Source organism: Leguminivora glycinivorella, chromosome 2, assembly GCF_023078275.1.
Source record: "Leguminivora glycinivorella isolate SPB_JAAS2020 chromosome 2, LegGlyc_1.1, whole genome shotgun sequence".
In the NCBI taxonomy this organism is placed as follows: Eukaryota; Metazoa; Arthropoda; class Insecta; order Lepidoptera; family Tortricidae; genus Leguminivora; species Leguminivora glycinivorella.
The window spans coordinates 28,426,802-28,446,614 of record NC_062972.1 but is presented as its reverse complement, the minus strand read 5'-3'; the positions used below and the strand labels follow the sequence as shown (position 1 = coordinate 28,446,614).

General features: G+C 39.3%; 1 protein-coding gene across 1 annotated transcript in view; it reads left to right on the top strand.

Moving 5' to 3' along the window:
- Window positions 1-19,813, top strand: part of LOC125239236 (multiple C2 and transmembrane domain-containing protein-like) — a 48,689-nt gene that overhangs the window by 3,749 nt on the left and 25,127 nt on the right. The window contains exon 2 of the mRNA XM_048146772.1: window positions 18,517-18,677. Within this exon, the coding sequence (XP_048002729.1) occupies window positions 18,517-18,677 (161 nt within the window). The remainder of the gene's footprint in view (window positions 1-18,516; window positions 18,678-19,813) is intronic.

Below are 19,813 nucleotides of genomic sequence, written 5' to 3'. Positions count from 1 at the left end.
TTAGCCAAGCCAATTTTTAACCAAGAAATTTACCCTTACCATAATTATGTAAAGTGGTAACTATCGCATCATGTATAAAATGTATTACCTATATAAAAGTACTACACATCTTAAAGGCCGACAACCCACCTCCAACACTTCTGGTGTTTCGGGTGTCCTTGGGCGGCAGTGATCGCTTACCATCAGGCAACCTGTCTGCTCGTTTGCCTCCTATCCCATAAAAATAAAGCAAACCACACAAGTAAATAGGTATATCTCCATCATAAATTAAAGAACAGAATGAATAAATAATTGATCGCACGAGGAAGTCGGAGAACCAGTAATTTGTCATAATTTGACAGGTGTAATTCGACGCTGTAATGTCGGCACAGTCAGCAACCAAGCTGTAAATACAGACAAAGTGCCAAAAAGATGTATACAAACCTTAATGTACAGGCACTAAAGTTCTGTATAAATATTTTTGCCACGTATGCTGTATTCATAGATTTGTTGCTCACCGTACAAAATTGGTTTTGTTGTGATTTGTTTGCATTGTTTGTTTTTAATTTAGTATTTAATTTCTTCGCTACTCGCTGTTCAATGAGCGGCGGAGGAATGAAAAACAGAAGGTAAATTGAGTAGGTAAAGAGACAATTCTAATTTAAATGAATTCACACAATAATGACATATACTATAAAATAAATGATACGTCTGTAGGAAAGCAAATGAATATAAAACAGGGCTAGATATTATATAACTAAACAAGTCATTCATCATTCGTTTCATTCGCCTTGCCTTTTTGGAAATTGTGAGATCTGAGATCTGTAATTATTTTTAAAACGGGTCAATTTCGCGGACTATCCTTCATCCACTTAGCTCGCCTCTACGCCAAAAGCGAGCTTATTCCACCGTCCCCATTCTACCATCGGACTCTTAGACGCACGGCCGGTCTCCATCCTTTCTTGGTAAATACATATTCCGCGAATTCGCACGAAGTGCTAGATATCTTTTGAGTACCTACATACCTTCTTTTCTTCTCGCGCACTGCCAAGTCCTGTCTTTAAAGTGTGAATTACGAAATGCTCACGAAACGAAACGCTCGTAGATATCTATCTTTTTCGCTCTTGCGTGTTGGCGCGACAGAGCCAGACTACCTTTCGCGGCGTTTCGTTTTCGTTTTGCGTCGCAGAAATGCCATTCGGCTACGGCACCAGTGCCGAACGGTCACAATCCCTTTCGTGCAACTTTTAAAATGTTCTTGTTTTAAAACATCTGGTGGTTTAGCACAACATGCGCTCTCGCGCGCGAGTTCATTCGTCAAGTCGCGCTAGATGTATGGATTCGCGCGCGCCAACGCAAGCTATGCTAGCCCACCGAAGTTTACAATTTGAATTTCAAATTCCTGCAGCGACAGATGCCCGATTCAGCTATACCCAAAACATCAAAACCAAGGATTTAAAATCAGAACTCTCCATTCTGAAACAGTTTCCATGCTAGCCCTCGCAAGTAAGACTTAATTATTTCCAACACGCCAAGTCTCGTGCTGGGGCCACATAATAGTAACGTAGGTCCTGTCGGTAGTACCAACATTAGCAACTTACAGGATATTTCCCGTTGTTAGGTGGTAGCTGTAATTACGTTCTTGCCACTGTACACGATTTAGTAGCTAAAGATGCTAAACGGTTTTTTTATTAAGTAGCTACATATTTAAAAATACACACATACAATCACGCCCGTATTCCATAAAGGGGTACCGTAGGCAGAGCACATGAGACTACTAAAGTTTCTGTGCTACTTTTGGCAAAATAAGGTGTTGCAAGAAAACGAAATTGTGACATTGCAGTGACAGGTTGCCAGTCTCTCGCCTACGCCACAATTTAACCCATATCCCACAGTCGCCTTCTACGACACCCACAGGAATGAAAGGGGGTGGTGAAATTCTTAACCCGTCACCACTCGGAGGAAAAATACAAGGTGAAATAAAAAATACCGTTCAAACTTTGCACAGTGACTTTTGAGGTGATAATGAACAACTTTTATTATGTGAGCAATGCTGAAATCGCGAAAAAAAATTTGGCTGTTCCATTGAAATGTGCGGTATCATGACAGTCGAACACATTGCACGTAGAACCGATGGCCGTTGGGGCGGAAAGGTTCTCGAGTGGCGACCGCGTACCGGAAGGCGAAGCGTGGGTAGGCACCCAACAAGGTGGACTGATGACCTAGTGAAGGTCGCAGGAGTCCGCTGGATGCGGGTGGCGCAGGACAGGTCATTGTGGCAATCTTTGGGGGAGGCCTATGTCCAGCAGTGGACGTCTTTCGGCTGATATGATGATGATGATGATGATGATGACTGTCGAAATATTATATGAAACAGCCAAATTCTTTTTGCGGTTTCAGCATTAGTACCATAATAAAAGTTGTTGATTATGACCTCAAAAGCCACTAAGCAAAGTTTGAACGGCCCTTTTTAACCCCCGACGCAAAAAAGAACGGGTGTTATAAGTTTGACGTGTCTGTCTGTCTATCTGTTTGTCTGTCTGTCTGTGTGTGTCTGTCTGTGGCATCGTAGCTCCCGAACGGATGAACCGATTTAGATTTAGTTTTTTTTTGTTTGAGAGCTGAGTTAATCTGTTCTTAGCCATGTTTCATGAAAATCGGTCCACTATGTCGCGGCCGGGGGTTTTTTCAAAATTGTAATTTTTTATTTCAACCTGTATAAGAAAAGGGAAGGATAATGTCCGAAAGGATGCCATTATAGTATTTATTCTAATTACATTTGCGTGACTGAAAACAAGAAATAATTATAATTACTGTGCAACTTTTTAACCCCCGAAGCAAAATCGACGGGGTGTTTGACGTGTCAATTGTAACTAATCTATTTTTTCCATTATTACACTATGATGTTGACTTCTACATGTATCCACTGAACACGCCTACCATATAACCGGTGGAATAGTATTTTATGCAACAGGTGTTTAAAGGAGGTCAAAAAAGACGAGTGGCATGGGTAACAATTTGAGGCGAAGCCGAAAATTGTTATTGAGACGCCACGAGTATTTTTTGACTCAGTTAAACACCGTTGCATACAATACTTTTTCTACGACCTTTAATAGTTTTCTTGAATAACTTTCGTGAAATTCACACTGCTTCCTGTATTTTGACGCAAAGGTTTGTATCCACTCGCGAACAGGCGTTGCCATGGTTACAGAGCCAAACAACCATATAACGCTGGCTTTGTGGAATAGACCTTTATGTAGGGTTTTAAAGATCTATTAAATGACGAATAACAGTTCCAGTAGAAAAACTCTATTAAGGGCCAGTTGTATCAACCACATTTGACAGACACATCATCGTCACGCAGCAGACGTCTATGGAACTTCCCATACAATAAAATTTAACCAACGCTTTAACGGTGACAGATGGTTTGATGCAACCGGCCCTTAATAATGCAAACATTGTAAAACATGGAATTACATTTGCTCCCCAGTCGAGATTTGTCGCGCTGTACCTTATAGTAGTTAGTTGTATGTTTTTGTCCTCACCATTTTTCTTATTGGAAAATACTATAATCTAAGCACTAGAAAAACGAAAGAGTATAAGAGTGAAGGACGAAAGGCTGGCATTTTCTTATAAAAACCTTCGCTGAACGATGATGCGATCATTCAGGAGCACTTTATCCATTATCGCACCTTCAGCCCATTGTACAGGTTTAAAACAGTAGCTTTATGATTTTTTCGATTTATTTTTATATAATTACTTATAGTTTTATCGCGCGCATGAGAGCGAAGCGAGTTGTTCCAAATGTGAAATCTTGAGCGTTGCGAGAGTTTCAAGGCACGTAGTTTGAACGAATTTTGCCACCGAGTGAAACGCACGATTTTTCACCAAAACGAAGAAAATATTATCTGTAAAACTTCAATCAAATTAAATTAACCGACCGGTCTAACCTAGCGCGTAGTGTATGACCCTGCCTGCTACGCCGTGGTTCCGGGTTCGAATCCCGTTGAGTGCGTTTTCACGTTATCCGATCCGATATCGGATATCGGACCGATATCCCATACATTGAAGCCGCCACGCTATCTTTGATTTTTACCTTTGAAATCCTTCTGACATCCGATATCGGATCGGATGATGTGAAAACGCACTAAGGGCATTTATTTGTGTGATAAACACAGATATTTGTGCCTGAGTCACGGATGTTTTCTATGTATTTATCTACATATAAAAGTAAGTATATCGTCACCTCGCACCCTTACTACAAGCTTTGCTTAGTTTGATGGGGCTAGGTTGATCTTTGTAAGGTGTACCCCAATATGTATTTATTTATTTTAATCAAAACCATCAATTTAACATCTAGGATTCATATTTGAACTCTGTGTATCAAGGGCCATTTGGTGATATGAGAAATTACTCGTGCAAGCGCTAATTTTACCAGTCATTGACTATGCAGACGCGTGCATGACCAATATCTCACAGGAGCATCTCAACAAACTTGACCGTCTTATTAACAATGGCATTCGATTTATCTTCGGCCTACGCAAATACGACCACATTTCTTCATATCGTTGTCAGTTAAATTGGCTTTCCATTCGTCGTCGTAGGTCTTTTAGAATCCTGAGCATGTTATTCTCCATTTTGTTCGAGCCCTACTCTCCCAGTTATCTGAAATGTAAGTTCACTTTCATTACTCCCCGTCCAGGCTGTGAACTACGTTCCTCCCGCTCTCTCAAACTCTCCATTCCTTCTCACCGTTCTGGTTTCGTCTCTAACTCCTTCGCCGTCGAGGCAATCCGCCTTTGGAATTCTCTCCCCCTCTCTATTCGACAAGCCCCAAACAAACTCGTTTTCAAACGACTGCTCCGCAAGCATCTTCTGGCAGAAGAATTCAAATAATGTTCACCATCATATATATGTAATTATATATATTAGTCTATCTTTATATAAATTTATATTAGTATTAGTATTCAACCTGAGTTTAGTAAATTTATGTTTGATGTCACGATTATATTTGTCTCTGTTAGCTATTATTTCTCCTGCGCCAACATATATGTCTCTGTTTAACCCAATGGTTGACTGGTAGAGAATGCCTTTTGGCATTAAGTCCGCCATTTGTACATGTTTCTTTAGTTGTGCAATAAAGTTTAAATAAATAAATAAATATGAAAAATAAATTCTGTGTACTGCGCGGGAAGTCATGGAGAGGCATTTTCCCCTGCGTTGTTTAGGCGCTGCCGTTTAGCTTCACGAGTGAAATATGGCTGGATTTTCTTCCAAGACAACGTATTCAAAGGCTCCACGCCTGTTCGAACTTTGACAATTATATCCTTGTTTGAAATTGAGATATTATTCGCAGTCGATCTTGCTCGTAGACTGAACATGTTATTTGTTATTGTTAGTTTGTATTGACTTGGCAAGTTGACGGACTAGAGACAATGCATAATTGCATAGTTATCATAGATATTTCAAAGCATATTGTATGTATTATTTAGCGTAGAATTGTATTCAAAAGAACTGCTGCTTAATACAAAATAAATAGGTTTTTTAATAATAATTATACCTATCACTTGGACATCAGATGGATAGAATCAGAAATAATGCATAAAGTGAAATAGTTGTGTTATATATAGTAGTGTTACTACTTAAAAAAAAAACAAATCAAAAAATATTTAATAAAATAATTTGATTTGTTCCCTACGTAGAAATGCCTACTAATGCAATTTTGATTTTCGTAGGAAACGCGAGGTGAACTGAAAAATCTTAATATTAAATCGAGGAACGATTTCTAAACTTCAAATACTGGCATTCCGTGCTCCGGATGGAATGTAGCAAGTCAAATAAAATAAACTAGTAAGGAAAAATATCGTTATGACAACTATGCTATTGCCCCTCGATTTACATAATATGGTTTTGCTGAAAACTACTTTGTTTTTATTTTGTACTGGCTGTTTCCCACAACTTGGTCCGGGTGGTTATAATTTTAAATTCGGCATAAACAGTGAGCATAATAAGTTTTTTTTTGTCAAAAAGCCTTTATCTCTGACTGTATTTTCTGTCTACTAGCAATTACAATTTACCTAACAAGGCAATTGTATAACAAGTATAACAACTCCAAACAGTCCAAATACAAGTATACGTTATTTTATCACACTCTTCCAATCGCTCCCTCCAGTGCCCATTACCTGATCAACTAGATAGTATCATAACATTGCATTGTTACACGACTTACGCACATAATCAAAGTTTTAGCTAGATTAAAAACCGGGAAGTTGATCAAAATTATTCCTATTAACTCTCCAGCCGATAACAAATACATACGTTATCTCTCTTCCTAATGCACTAGAGGCTAGACCGTGCACTAAGTGCAATGTCACAGTTAATAGCCGTGGCTTCTGGCAAATAGAATTCATTACGATCTGCATAAAGCTCGGTAGCATCTAGATTTTAGATGGTCTAGATTCTAGGGCATTCAGCCGGTGTCCTAAGTGTCGGCTTGCATAGTCGACAGTTTCCGGACGAGTTGCAATTGCTCAGCGAGTTAAGGGTTAAGCTGAAAATGTAAAGTGGAATAATATAATATATTATTATTTCGAGTTTAATAGCATCTTTTGCAGATGTTTTTGCTTGATAAAAAATAATTGAGTCCTGACTTCGTTACGTTACGAACATTGTCTATGGTATTCTCGGACGGATACAAACTTCAAGCTTTCAAAAATTTATTACCGTTTTAAAGACCAGCAATGCATTTTGAACGTCTCTATGAGTACCGCTTTGCGATTGGTCAGCTTATGAGCTTACTATTAATTTACCTCATTAAAAATATAATTATGAATACTTGAATCTTTAGGTTGAATGTGTTTTGTTATCGGCTGCCTAGGTATATAATGTTACAAAGCTATATCATAATTATTATTGACGTCGTTTTTATGCTGTCCCTATGATACAACATTTTATAACATTATGCATTATACAGGTGAGTACTGAGTAGCGAGCCACTTTTATAGATTAACCCTTAAATGCATAGTGATGTACATATATATGCATCATGCATTTTTGACTCTATTGACAGCATGTCAAAATTCAAATTTGAATAAATCTTTGTCAAGGTTTAACTACGTTTGACTGGATCGCAATAGCAGCCTCCTCAAGATAAGCTGCTAAAGTCGGGAAATCTTTCACCTGACGAGTCCTCTATTGAAGACGATTTTCACCGGTTTGCTCTTTTAGGGAATTTATATAGAACAGCCTTTTGGGACTCGTGTGCTACTGAATAAATAAGAAGAACATTATTGGGTTTAAATAGATTTTGTAGCTGAGAGTTGAACATGAACAATTGTTGCCTTGTAACGAACGGACCTGTTGATTTTTTTATGGTCTCAATCACCTGTCATATACAGACTACATAATTATGTACTAGCCTCATAAGGCCTGGCGTACTTGTTATATGTAAGTACAAATTATATTCGAATTGAACTCTAGAAAAGTAGAAAAAAACAATACTGGGTCTTACGACTAAATAAAACTAGGCAACCAAAAAACTTCGATTTTACCATATATTACTATTCCAGCACTACACTTATTTACGGGGTCCAACCCAATGAATTTGAGATGTTGCCTTCAAAAGTTGCTAGCCCATCGCCCACGTCATAATGTAACCCATACGAGTTGTAGGTGCCTACTTTACAATCTTAAGCTTTATTTTGTTCTTTATGTTTTATTATGTTTCCTTGTTTCGTCTGTTGCCTTTCGTGAATTTTCTCGCTCAATGGTATCATCGGAAGACCAGTTTGAATATTTATAAGATTTTCTAGAAAAAAGATCATTATTCGGGAGCAAAAAGATGGCAAGAACCGAATCAATTTATCAAAAAACAAGAGGTTCTTAATGGCTCATGTATTATTCAATCGTCAGCGCACAAAGTTAATCGGTTTTACTTTTTACTTAGGTACAAAAACCTCTTAGGGTTATTTTTGTAAAAATCTAAGTTCTACGTGGATTTTATTTAAACGAAATTGGAGACTTAGTCTATTTCAATTTTTTGAGGCATAAAGACTTAATCTTTTTTTTTTTCAATCTTTTCATTTGTCACGACTTCTAGAAATCGGCGTCTCTGTTAACTTATTTTTCGCAGAAATATATTATTTGCAGATAATTTTCGATTCTCGTAAGTCCTAGACCAATTTCTCTGATTTTGTATTTAGAACGTTTTTTTATAGTATAAGAGTTCAAATCTCGAATGAAACTTGTACTTGTATAAACACAAATTTAAATTTAATTTGGCACATACAGGGTTAAATGATTGTTACCTTGCCTAGGCCCCCTGGGATTCATTTAGCCCTTTCTAGCCGTTCGCATGATAACGACCATTTACATTCCGTCCTCACCTGCTCAAAGCAATAGAATTCACACCCCTAAAACTGTAAACATTTAGTTTGGGGATACGCAGCGTGTGACCTTCACCGACGCTTAGTTATTCGTTAGGTCCACGACTGGTGCTGCTGCCGCCATTTTGGAGGCTTTTCTATCTTATGGAGTAAATTTATAAGTCCGTATCTTTAGCTAATTTAAACAAAATCTATAATTAAAAGGCTCCTTATGTTAGTTGAGGGTGAATGAATATATTACACGAACAAATTAGAAGTTTAATGATGACACACACATTCTAAGCTCGTGTAGGTGAACGCGCACCATGCTTGTATGAGTGAGATATGACAGGTCGATTGTTCGCGTTTTTGACAGGCGGTAACTGTGAGGTAACCGAGAGGACCCCCTTCAGGCGGCACTTTCAGCGGGGAGCGGGAGTGGCCATACTGTACGATAGTACTCTTTATTATACTGTGCTTACAGCCCTTACAGGTAGTACAGGTGGTAGCAAAACGTATTTATTATCAGGTATTTAGTATGCTAAGCGGCTCAGTAACCCTAAGCCTTCCATGGGGATTGGAGTAAATTATACAGGCTTCACTCGCGTGCCAGTAATTAAGAGCTTTTACGTTTTATGCTGTAATAAAAGTACGCCGCAAATATGACGTTCAAGGTTTATTTGTACAGTCAACCAATTGGAACCCTAGGACACTCTATAACCATGTCATTTTTTTTTTTATTTATTGAAAACAAAGATTACAGTTATACAGTTTCTAGTTTTTTCGCCAAACTTACGTTTAACGGCTAAATGAAGCACTCGTTTTCAAAGTTAGTACCTTAAATTATATTAAAAGACTTATTCTAGTGTAAATAGATAATAATATCTTATGAATTACTAATGGCGCTTTTCATTAACGCTTTAAAAACCTGAATTAGCCAAAAAATCGCTGTCCCTATCTGTCATGTTGACTTACAAAATGACAAGCAGTAAGTGATTTCATACAATCTGATTTATAATTCTACAGTGACCAGTGGCCTAGGTTGCCAATTGGTTGACTGTACATACAATTTAGCGCACAAATAATACTATATAAATAAATATATCGTATCGATGTTACCTAAGACCGGAGTAAATGGACAAATATGATTCGAGCCCTACACTCCAGCAGAGGGCAACAGGATTTAAAGAAGAAGAAGATCGTATTGTATGAATCGTATTATCGGCCATTATGTCTCCATCCCTGAATTTTCCTTTTCAGCATAAATCGAAGAACTTTTGAAATAATACAACGGATTATATCCCATGTAATTTGTACTGTAATCATGTTGTGAAATAAATATATCTAATCTAATCTATCATGAATTCATAATACATCCCGACGTTTCGGGGCATTTTCAGAATTTGGGACCCCCCAATTAGCGTAAGTTGTTAACAAAAATTAACTCACTGTCAGTTTTGTGACGATAATTAAGCATGAAATTTCAGTAAGAATATTGTTTTTGTGTTAATTTAAGCGATAATCCACATTAAGAATGTAAAAAAAGGAAATTGTTAGTCAGATTTTTATGCTTAATTTAATTGTCGTCACAAAACTGACAGAGAGTTTTGTTAATAACTTGCGCTAATTGGGGGACCCAAATTCTGAAAATGCCCTTCGAACTCTTTACAGCGTCCACGGGTGACTGAACAACTCAAACTCGAACTCCTTCTTTGAAGAACGGTCTTAGTATTAGGATTGTAAGAACAACCATTTTGAAAATTAAAAATAATTTTAGTACAAAAAATGTTTAAGTGCACCTGTAACCTCGTAATTGGTGTAACCCTCGTAATGCCGTAAATTAAGTGGCTCAAGTGTCCCTCGCGACTCGTTGTATAATTATACCCCCAGTGAATACTTAGTGTGGAGGGTTAATGAGCGAAAACGAATACTTATGTACAGCTACGAGTTTATTGACACTGACATAATCGCTAACGCCTGTGTGTGTGTGTGTAACCTAGTTTTTTGCACTAATAAGTAATAAGTACAGAACGAGGAAGATGCAAAGACCTATATAATAGTTATTTGTTTTACATGGTGGGAAATTACTATTTAATCGCACGTGCCAATACTGATACCCGAGATAGCGAAAGATTCCAATATTGAACCGCGAGCGTAGTGAGCGTTCTGAGGATTTGAAGGCAGAGGAAAAAACACGTTTTTTTCTCAAAAGTGACAGCCTTATCAGCCATGGTTGAGGCTTACTGTAAGCTGTAATACCTTTTTCCGATAAGGGTTTCGACCGACTAGCGACTAGTAAATTATGTCAACTCTTATAGTTTATATGGGTCTGAGTTAAATATAGCCAGTACTTGTCTACTTTACCCAAACGACTGACCCCAGAGGGTAGAATTTATATAGGACGGGCTAATGGCACCACTATTTGTAGGTTTTATGATAGTTTACTTTTTTTATGCTGCCAGAAGACCATTTAAATTTACATTCAACACTAGTTAAGTCTAAATTTATTTAGAATTTAACCAATATTATTACTGTATAAATACTGTATAAATGGTTATTTACCTACAAACTAGTGTTGAATGTAAATGTATGATAATTGCTTCAAAAATAAGAAAGTTATTTAGAAGGAGTACAGTCAACCAATTGGAACCCTAGACCACTCTACAACCATGTCAAAATGACAAGCGGTAAGAGATTTCTTACAATCTGATTATAACGTCACCATGACATAGTTCTACAGTGGCCTAGGGTTCCAATTGGTTGACTGTACCTACATACAAATACAGGTGTACCTATGCAAAAAACTTCCAAAACCTGGAAAGTAACTCAGAAATCATAATAAGCTATTTAGTTTAAAAAAGTTAAATGCATTAACTTCAGAGAGCATGGGTGGACCATTTTAAAATAAAAACCTACCTACTCGTATTAAGTAATCAACAACTTATTTCATCATCTATGAAGTTTGAACAAACTCGCTTGTCACGTTTTGATAATGAAATTGTTAACCAAATGTTAGTCCGAGGGCCATATCTGAAATTAAAGCGAGTGACAAAAAGTGTCACGAAACATCGCATGTTCTGGTTCTGCATTTTTTATTCGGTTACGCGATTATATTTTCACCAGTTTTATGACTGTTATTTTCATATCATAGACTGGGTTTTGTTTATTTTTTTACGCAGCTGGCATACCAGCAGCTGTGCAGGATATGTGCATGTGTATCATAGTGCAGCACGTGATAGGCTTTATCAATTTTATCATACTACCGTGTAGATAGAAAATGTGGAAAAAATAAGTCGATTAATACAGGCATTATTATGCTTTATATAATCTACTTAAATCCAACGCATATCATACGAGTAATATTGAGCAAATCCGTATTATTTATTTATTTTCAATAACAATGTGCATGTTAATTGTGCATTACAAAGTTAAAATACTTGATTTCATATTTTTATTGCGCACCTACGTTTCGGTCATTGAATTTCGCAGACATACATTAATTTACTGTAGTAAGTTTAATTTGATTAAAAGTCAAAGGTCAACGAACTGAAGGGGCTTGTCTGATCACAAAAGTTGTTAACACGACAACTGACTTACAAGTAATTTTAAACAGTTTGTAAAACACGCTATTAAGCAAATAAAGTACGTACCTATTAAAAATAGTATTTAATGCAACCGGCAATTTAAAGGAGATGATAAAAGGCCAGTGACGTGGGTACGCCACGCCAACGCTTTGTAAGACGCCACGAGTACTTTGACTCAGTTAAACACCGTTATCTACGACGATGCACTTACTTTTTAATATTTTTCTAGAATAACTTTCGTGAAATTCACATTGTTTCCTGTGACGCGTCGGCCTCCCCTCTGTTCCTTCACTCAACGCTGTCGCTCGCACTTCCCCGTGCCGCCGCCAGCCCCGGCCGGCTCCCCGCGCACCCACGCTATATCCATTAAAAGGCTTCCTATCAATGCGTTAAAGCCGGCCGGGGGCTGGCACAGGAATAGAAATAAGTTTTTTGCAAAAATTTCATTTTTGGCACAAGCTTTTATCGCCGACTGTACCTTTCTTTCAAAAGTCATCTACTGCTCTCCGAGACGTTTCTAAAAACCCCTTACTCGATGGGGATACGACGTTTCATGACAGGGTTCCTATGACCACCTTTCTGCTCCATCATCAGGTCAGCGCCAAGATACCATAATATTGCATTGTCACGTGATTTACATGTGTGTGCAAAATTTCAGCTCAATTGAAAACCGGGAAGTGGGTCAAATCCAGCTTCTACATTTTGACGCACACTAACATACTAACAAGGCAAGTTGAATAAAAGTTTGTAAAAAGAATTAATCATTTTCGAAAGGAAATTCATTAAATAAGTGCCAAAAAACATTCGTCAAGTTACGAATTTTAAACATTCCTGTATATAATTCCTAACTCTTATATTAATACAGTGAAACCTGGATAAGTGAGACTTCAAGGGACGACAAAATTTATCTCACTTAAAGAGGTATTCCACTTATATTATTCAGGGTCTCAGTTAGATAGGTATAATACAAAGTTTGTCTCACTTACAGAGGGTATCACTAATAGAGGCCAGAATAGGGGATGTGTCAGTTATAGAGGTGATAAGGTGTTTTTCATATAGTTATTATTAGTTGCATGCTAAAAGAAAAGGTAAATAAGCCTTTAAATAATATATAAGACATGTCATATGTCATTGTGTCATAGAAATTTTATATTATGAAAGTTATATTTTATATTTTATTTTATAATTTTTATGTTACAAATCGAAATTTTAGTTTTAATTACTTAAAAGAAAACCCTTAAACTCACCTAAACACAAAGAATCAATCGCGTAAAGAGTTATTAAAAATATGGAAATAGATTTTCAATAAAGTCCAAGTTACAGAGGTCATAGACTGACTGTATCTCAGATACAGAGGTAAATTTCTATAAAATTCTTAACAAACAATTAAGTGAATATACATTTCAAATATAGTCTCAGTAACAGAGGTAAAATACACGCTCTGTCTCACTAATAGAGGGAAATGTGACTAAAAAATCGAAAAGGCTATCTCAGTTATAGAGGTCTGTTTTGTCTCACTAACAGAGGTAAATCGGTGCGAAAGTGTCGGGACCGCACCTTGGGTCCCAGCTAAAGAGGTTTCTCACTTATCCAGGTCCCACTTAACCAGGTTTCACTGTATTATACAAATACCTACATATGAATGTAAGTGTGTTTTCCCATTATGCGATCCGATATCGGATGTAGGACCAACATCCTTAATATTAAAGACGCCGTCTTTGACACTTTTGCCTTTGACATCCTTCCTACATCCGATATCGGATCGGATAGTGTGAAAACGCTCTAAGACAAACTAATTTGTCTATATAAGGTACAGCGGGGCAAATCTAGACTGATAGGCAAATGTAACTGGTCCATTTTTTCCATGTTACAGTGTTTGCATTATTAAATAAAGTGTCCACCGGTTATATATGTAGTCGTGTTCAGTGGATACATGTAGAAGTCAACATCATAGTGTAATAATGGAAAAAATGGATTAATTACAATTGCCCCCCTGTTGAGATTTGTCCCGCTGTACCTTAGTTAAATGTTGAAGCTGGTATTGATTTTTGCTATCCACGTGACATTTAGATCAGGCACATAATCTTATCAATTAATAGAATCTTCTTGTTTTACCAATCGGCAGAAACCCCGAACCAACATATACCTACCTTTATTTATACTACGTTGTAGAACTCTTGTGTAAAATTCATTAATTCATCATCATTCATTAATTTTCTGCCCGGAGGCCGGAAAGCGACAAATTTCAGGTCTGCTGAGCAGACAGAATAATTGGATTCTGGGTGTTAAATGTCTCTAAATGTAAACCTCTGAAGTAAAATGCGCGATAAATCTGTATGTGTACCTACATATGTGAGTGTGTTTAGTAAAACGTCCCACTTTGTCGGTTACCATTAAGGCGAGATTTACTTGTATCTTTATATTAATAAACTGAAAAAGCGGCTTTATAGCAATCGACAAAGTGGGACGTTTTTCCGTGCACACTCACATAATTATGTGCTTTGTGCGGGTTCAAAAACGTTCGACAGGCGTATTCAATACCAATCGTCCGGCATGTCCCATCTCCTTCCTTCCTATAAGCACATCTCGGACACTGGCGATCAAATATATGAAAGAGGCGCGTTCCTAGCACACATTCTAAGCTCGTGTAGGTGAACGCGTACCATGCTTGTATGGGTGAGATGTGACAGGTTGACTGTTCGCGTTTTTGACAGGCGGTAACTGCGAAGCAACAAGAAGGGGGTGGGCGGCGCTTTCAGCGGGTAGCGGGAGCGGCCGTACTGTACGATAGTACTCTTTATTATACTGTGCTATTAGTATACGTGGTTCACCCACACGAAGTACATACTCGTACTTACTTCAACTTCAAACCCCGCTCATTCTGAGTTTTAATGAACCTTCCGACCTCGCTCACTTTGTTTTGTTTCCACATCTTTCCGAGAAATTCATCTAGTTAGCCATGAAATTAACCCGCACAATATCCAGCAGGCTTAGCACGCTTCCCCGAGCCTATCGACGTGGAATCGGGTCTAGCCGACTAAAAATCGCTCGTTGTATGAAGACGTTTATACGCGACGTCGTCTCTGAAAGACGCCGTATGCATTGTTCAGACTAACGAGCGATTTTTGGTCGGCAAAAACCAATTCCGCGTCGATAGGTTAGGGGAGACCCTGTGTGATATAGCCTAATTGCGTCGGTGCGTCCTTTTCGCAACTTACAGAAAGTGGGGTAACGTACAGGACGGACTGACGCGATGGGCTATATTACGCTACCGTGCTTGCCCGCCAGGTTTTATGATACAGCATGAGATATGAAACAGTCGTAATAAATTTAGCAATAAATAAGATTATATCGCTACCCTCGGCGTGGATTGTGGTTTATTTTCACTTTCGTGTCCGTTTAGTTCCTCTTCATGTATGATTTGAAGTTACATTTTAGATTTAATTTCAACTTAGGCCTACTTACTAAAGCGTCGTTTGCACTGTCTTTGTACCTAATCTCGGTTTACTCCGGCACTTTCGTGCGAGAACCGTCGTGCGGCATATTACGCATACATAAATTCAATCCTTGCATATGGTATTGACCTATGGGGGCTAGCGGCTGAATGGAACAGTGTTTATTACAGTTGGGGGTGGTTGGTGGCAGCTGTACCGGTACATCACCCAAAGCAATCAAACGCTGTGCATATCGCTTTGCATAAATGTCAGTATGATAGATGCAACGAATAGACGACCGGTCTGGCTCAGTCGGTAGTGACCCTGCCTGCTAAGCCACGGTCCTGGGTTCGAATCCCGGTAAGGGCATTTATTTGTGTGATTGTGCGATCGAAAGTTTCGATCGCCATGTTCAAAGATTGAATTTCGATTCGAAACGCAGCGCAGTCTGGCTCTGTCGCGCCACTACAGCTACCGTAGCCGAATGGCATTTCTGGGCATTTTCAGAATTTCGGACCCCCCAATTAGCGTAAGTTGTTAACAAAAATTAACTCGCTGTCAGTTTTTGAGACGATAATTAAGCATGAAATTTCAATAAAAATATAGTTTTTGCGTTAATTACATAAACCTTATGCGATAATCTACATTCAGAATGTGAAATAAGTAAAATATTATATATATTTCCGAGCTCATATAACCCGGCAACCTTCAAATCAAGAGTGAACAGGCATCTTCTGGGCGAGCTCACTCCATCGCAGGCCACGTCTTTGCCTTTGGCTAGTCTGTGGTCAAGAGTACTCGTAAGCCCATTTATAATAATAAAAAAAAAATTATACAGATTTTTGCTTAATTGTCGTCACAAAACTGACAGCGAGTTAAATTTTGTTAACAACTTACGCTAATTGGGGGGACCCAAATTCTGAAAATGCCCTTCAGCGACGCGAAACGAAAACGAAACGCCGCGAAAGGTAGTCTGGCTCTGTCGCGCCAATACGCAAGAGCGATAGAGATAGATATCTACGAGCGTTTCGTTTCGTGAGCGTTTGTGCTTTTTGGCTACGTACACAGAAGAGCGATACTCGTAGGGTCAGCTAGTAGCTACGATACGCATGCGAAGCGTAACGGCTCAGCCACGACATTGGTCTAAGCGCGACAGCGGTGAGCGGCAGCCATACGTGCGAATGAAAAGTCCCATCGCTGTGTCTCACTCCAATGTATGGCTGCCGCTCACCGCTGTCGCGCTTAGACCAATGTCGTGGCTGGGCCATAAGCGATTGTGACGTTGTTGGCTAGGCAATCAGGGTATGTACCTAGCTAACTGCACAAACTCTTACGATAATATCCTTATCGTAGCTAGCTATCTATCGCTCTTCCGTATTGGCGCAACAGAGCCAGACTGCGTTCAATCGGCGTCTAGCGTTAACGATTGTCATTTCGGCTAGGCTGGCTTGAGTTGCAACATTGTTGTCGATGCGTAGGGCGTAGGACATCAAACTAGTTAGCGACCCGAAGGGATGTCAAATGTTATCAAATGGGAAGGTGGTTTGGGAATTGGAAATACAGTAAATATTGCGTAGGCCGTGGATGTTTGGAAACTTTATTGTGTTACCTGTCGAATCAAGTCACTATGTAATATCGCCAACTATTTGAAGAGGGTTTTTCCTTACATGTGTAGTTCTTAAATTATGTATGATATTTAGAAGAAAAGATTCATTCGATTTTGGATAGGTACATGTAACAAATTTAATCTTCATTCTATGATTTAGTGGTTAGGTTATTTTATACGTAGGATATTTTGTTCTATTATGATGTAATTTAGCTCTTTGTAAACTCTAAGGTTTAAAATATCCATTTCGTTGTAGGTAAAGTCATTTGTAACTTTAAACTTTCCATGAAATAAAACTATGAAAACGGATTAAATCGCGTTAATGAATTGCTTGAATGAATTGGCTTGGGATCCAGTAGTACATCTGATAATGGAACAAGCACGACGAAGGCTGTGAGGCATTTGTGTTGTATGGTGTTGGACATTTGCAGTTTGTTATTTTGTGTAGATTCATTGGTTAATTATTTTTTAACAAAGTAATGGTAATTTTTTTGAATATTGTATAACTAGCTTTATATAGTGTGTGAACCTGCCTTAGAAATCTATATTATTTGTGGTCATGGTTCGTTAATATTTCTTCTATGTGGGTAGCTTTTGCACATTGTAATTTTTCCTCAGTCACCCGTTGACCACGAACGCTGTAAAGAGTTCGAAACGTCGGGATGTATTTTTAAATTAATTATACGCGATTTAATCCGTTTCCATAGTTTTATTTCATGAGTAACTATCGCGGTAACCGAAGACAATATTATGTTTTAAACTTTCCTTTTGCTTTTCACTCCAACATTGTGCTACATCGAAACTTTATCATAGCGTGACATTTCAACGTTTTACACAGTATGATTCAGCCACAAATACGTTTTATTTCATGAGCTTTGAGGTCGTAAAATTTGATATAGCCATTGCGAATATGCAGAATGCTTCAATATCGTCCGCTTTTTATTTTGTGTCTAGTAATTTAAAAAATACCAATTAATATTTTATCGCTCGTCGTACTTTGGATATTATTGGTAATTTTTGTCGGCAAATCCGTTAACATAAAATTGAAGGTGGCAATAAGCTTATTACAACTTGCTAGAGGACATCTAAGATTTTAACATAATACAAAGTCAATAAAGTAGCACTACTAAATCGTTTCCAAATTTACTTTACACATGAGTTTTAAGGCGAAAGAAGACGATAGTATTCTCGTAGGCTGCCTTTTTTTCCCTGGATATACTTATTAAGGACCTTATGGAAGACATCGACAACGTTTGAATGCAAAATAGATCTTACCCTACTTTACCAAGTATCAAAGTATTATAGGCGCTGTGTATTCGCAGTATTCGCACCTATACCGGTGTGGTCTATCGCTTCACATTTCCAAAACAATCTATCTCAAATTTGCTCCTGCACAGATTGTAACCTTACAACTATCAGGATACAGTTGCTTTTTAAACTAACTTGTTGTCTTAGCACGTGCCTAAACAGAAGCGCAACACAAAAGGAACAATACCTTTGTTTAGAAACGTTCGTTTCCAAAAATTCATACTATAAACGTTTGTCAACAGAGCGGTCCGAGGCGCTCAGCGGGCGGCTGTCGAAGTCTGCCTCCGAGCTATCATGCGCGTCTCCCGCGCCGCGCACGCCGCCGCCACGCGCGCGCTCCGCTCACCACCATGCGCCACTGTCCGTCGTACATCGCACGCAGCACTTCTTCACCAACCTCAAGGTGAGTCACTAGATGGCGCTGTCAATGCCTCATAGTAGACTTAAGTAGAATGGATACTTTGTTAGTAGGAGGGCGGCTGTCGAAGTCTGCCTCCGAGCTATCATGCGCGTCTCCCGCGCCGCGCACGCCGCCGCCACGCGCGCGCTCCGCTCACCACCATGCGCCACTGTCCGTCGTACATCGCACGCAGCACTTCTTTACCAACCTCAAGGTGAGTCACCAGATGGCGCTGTCAATGCCTCATAGTAGACTTAAGTAGGATGGATACTTTGTTGTAAGAGGGCGGCTGTCGATGTCTGCCCCCGAGCTATCATGCGCGTCTCCCGCGCCGCGCACGCCGCCGCCACGCGCGCGCTCCGCTCACCACCATGCGCCACTGTCCGTCGTACATCGCACGCAGCACTTCTTTACCAACCTCAAGGTGAGTCACTAGATGGCGCTGTCAATGCCTCATAGTAGACTTAAGTAGGATGGATACTTTGTTGTAAGAGGGCGGCTGTCGATGTCTGCCCCCGAGCTATCATGCGCGTCTCCCGCGCCGCGCACGCCGCCGCCGCGCGCGCGCTCCGCTCACCACCATGCGCCACTGTCCATCGTACATCGCACGCAGCACTTCTTTACCAACCTCAAGGTGAGTCACTAGATGGCGCTGTCAATGCCTCATAGTAGACTTAAGTAGAATGGATACTTTGTTAGTAGGAGGGCGGCTGTCGAAGTCTGCCTCCGAGCTATCATGCGCGTCACCCGCGCCGCGCACCACCATGCGCCACTGTCCGTCGTACATCCGCACGCAGCGTTTCTTTACCAACCTGAAAGTGAGTTCTCATTCGTCCGGTAGATGGCGTTATCAATGTGTCGCAGTAGAATACTTAGGTACTTAGGATGCATACTGCTCGCGCTCCGCGCACTATCATGCGCCGTTGTCGGTCGTGCACCGAACACAGCACTTCTTTACCAACTTGAAGGTGAGTCACTAGATAGCGTTGTCAATGGCTCACCGTACACTTAAAGTAGGATGTACTTTGTTTGCTAAGCGGTCGGCTGTCAAAGTCTGCCTCCGATCTATTTAATATAATATAGGCAACTGATGAAACTGATGAATTTACTTCAGTTATACCGTAAAAATAAACATGGCT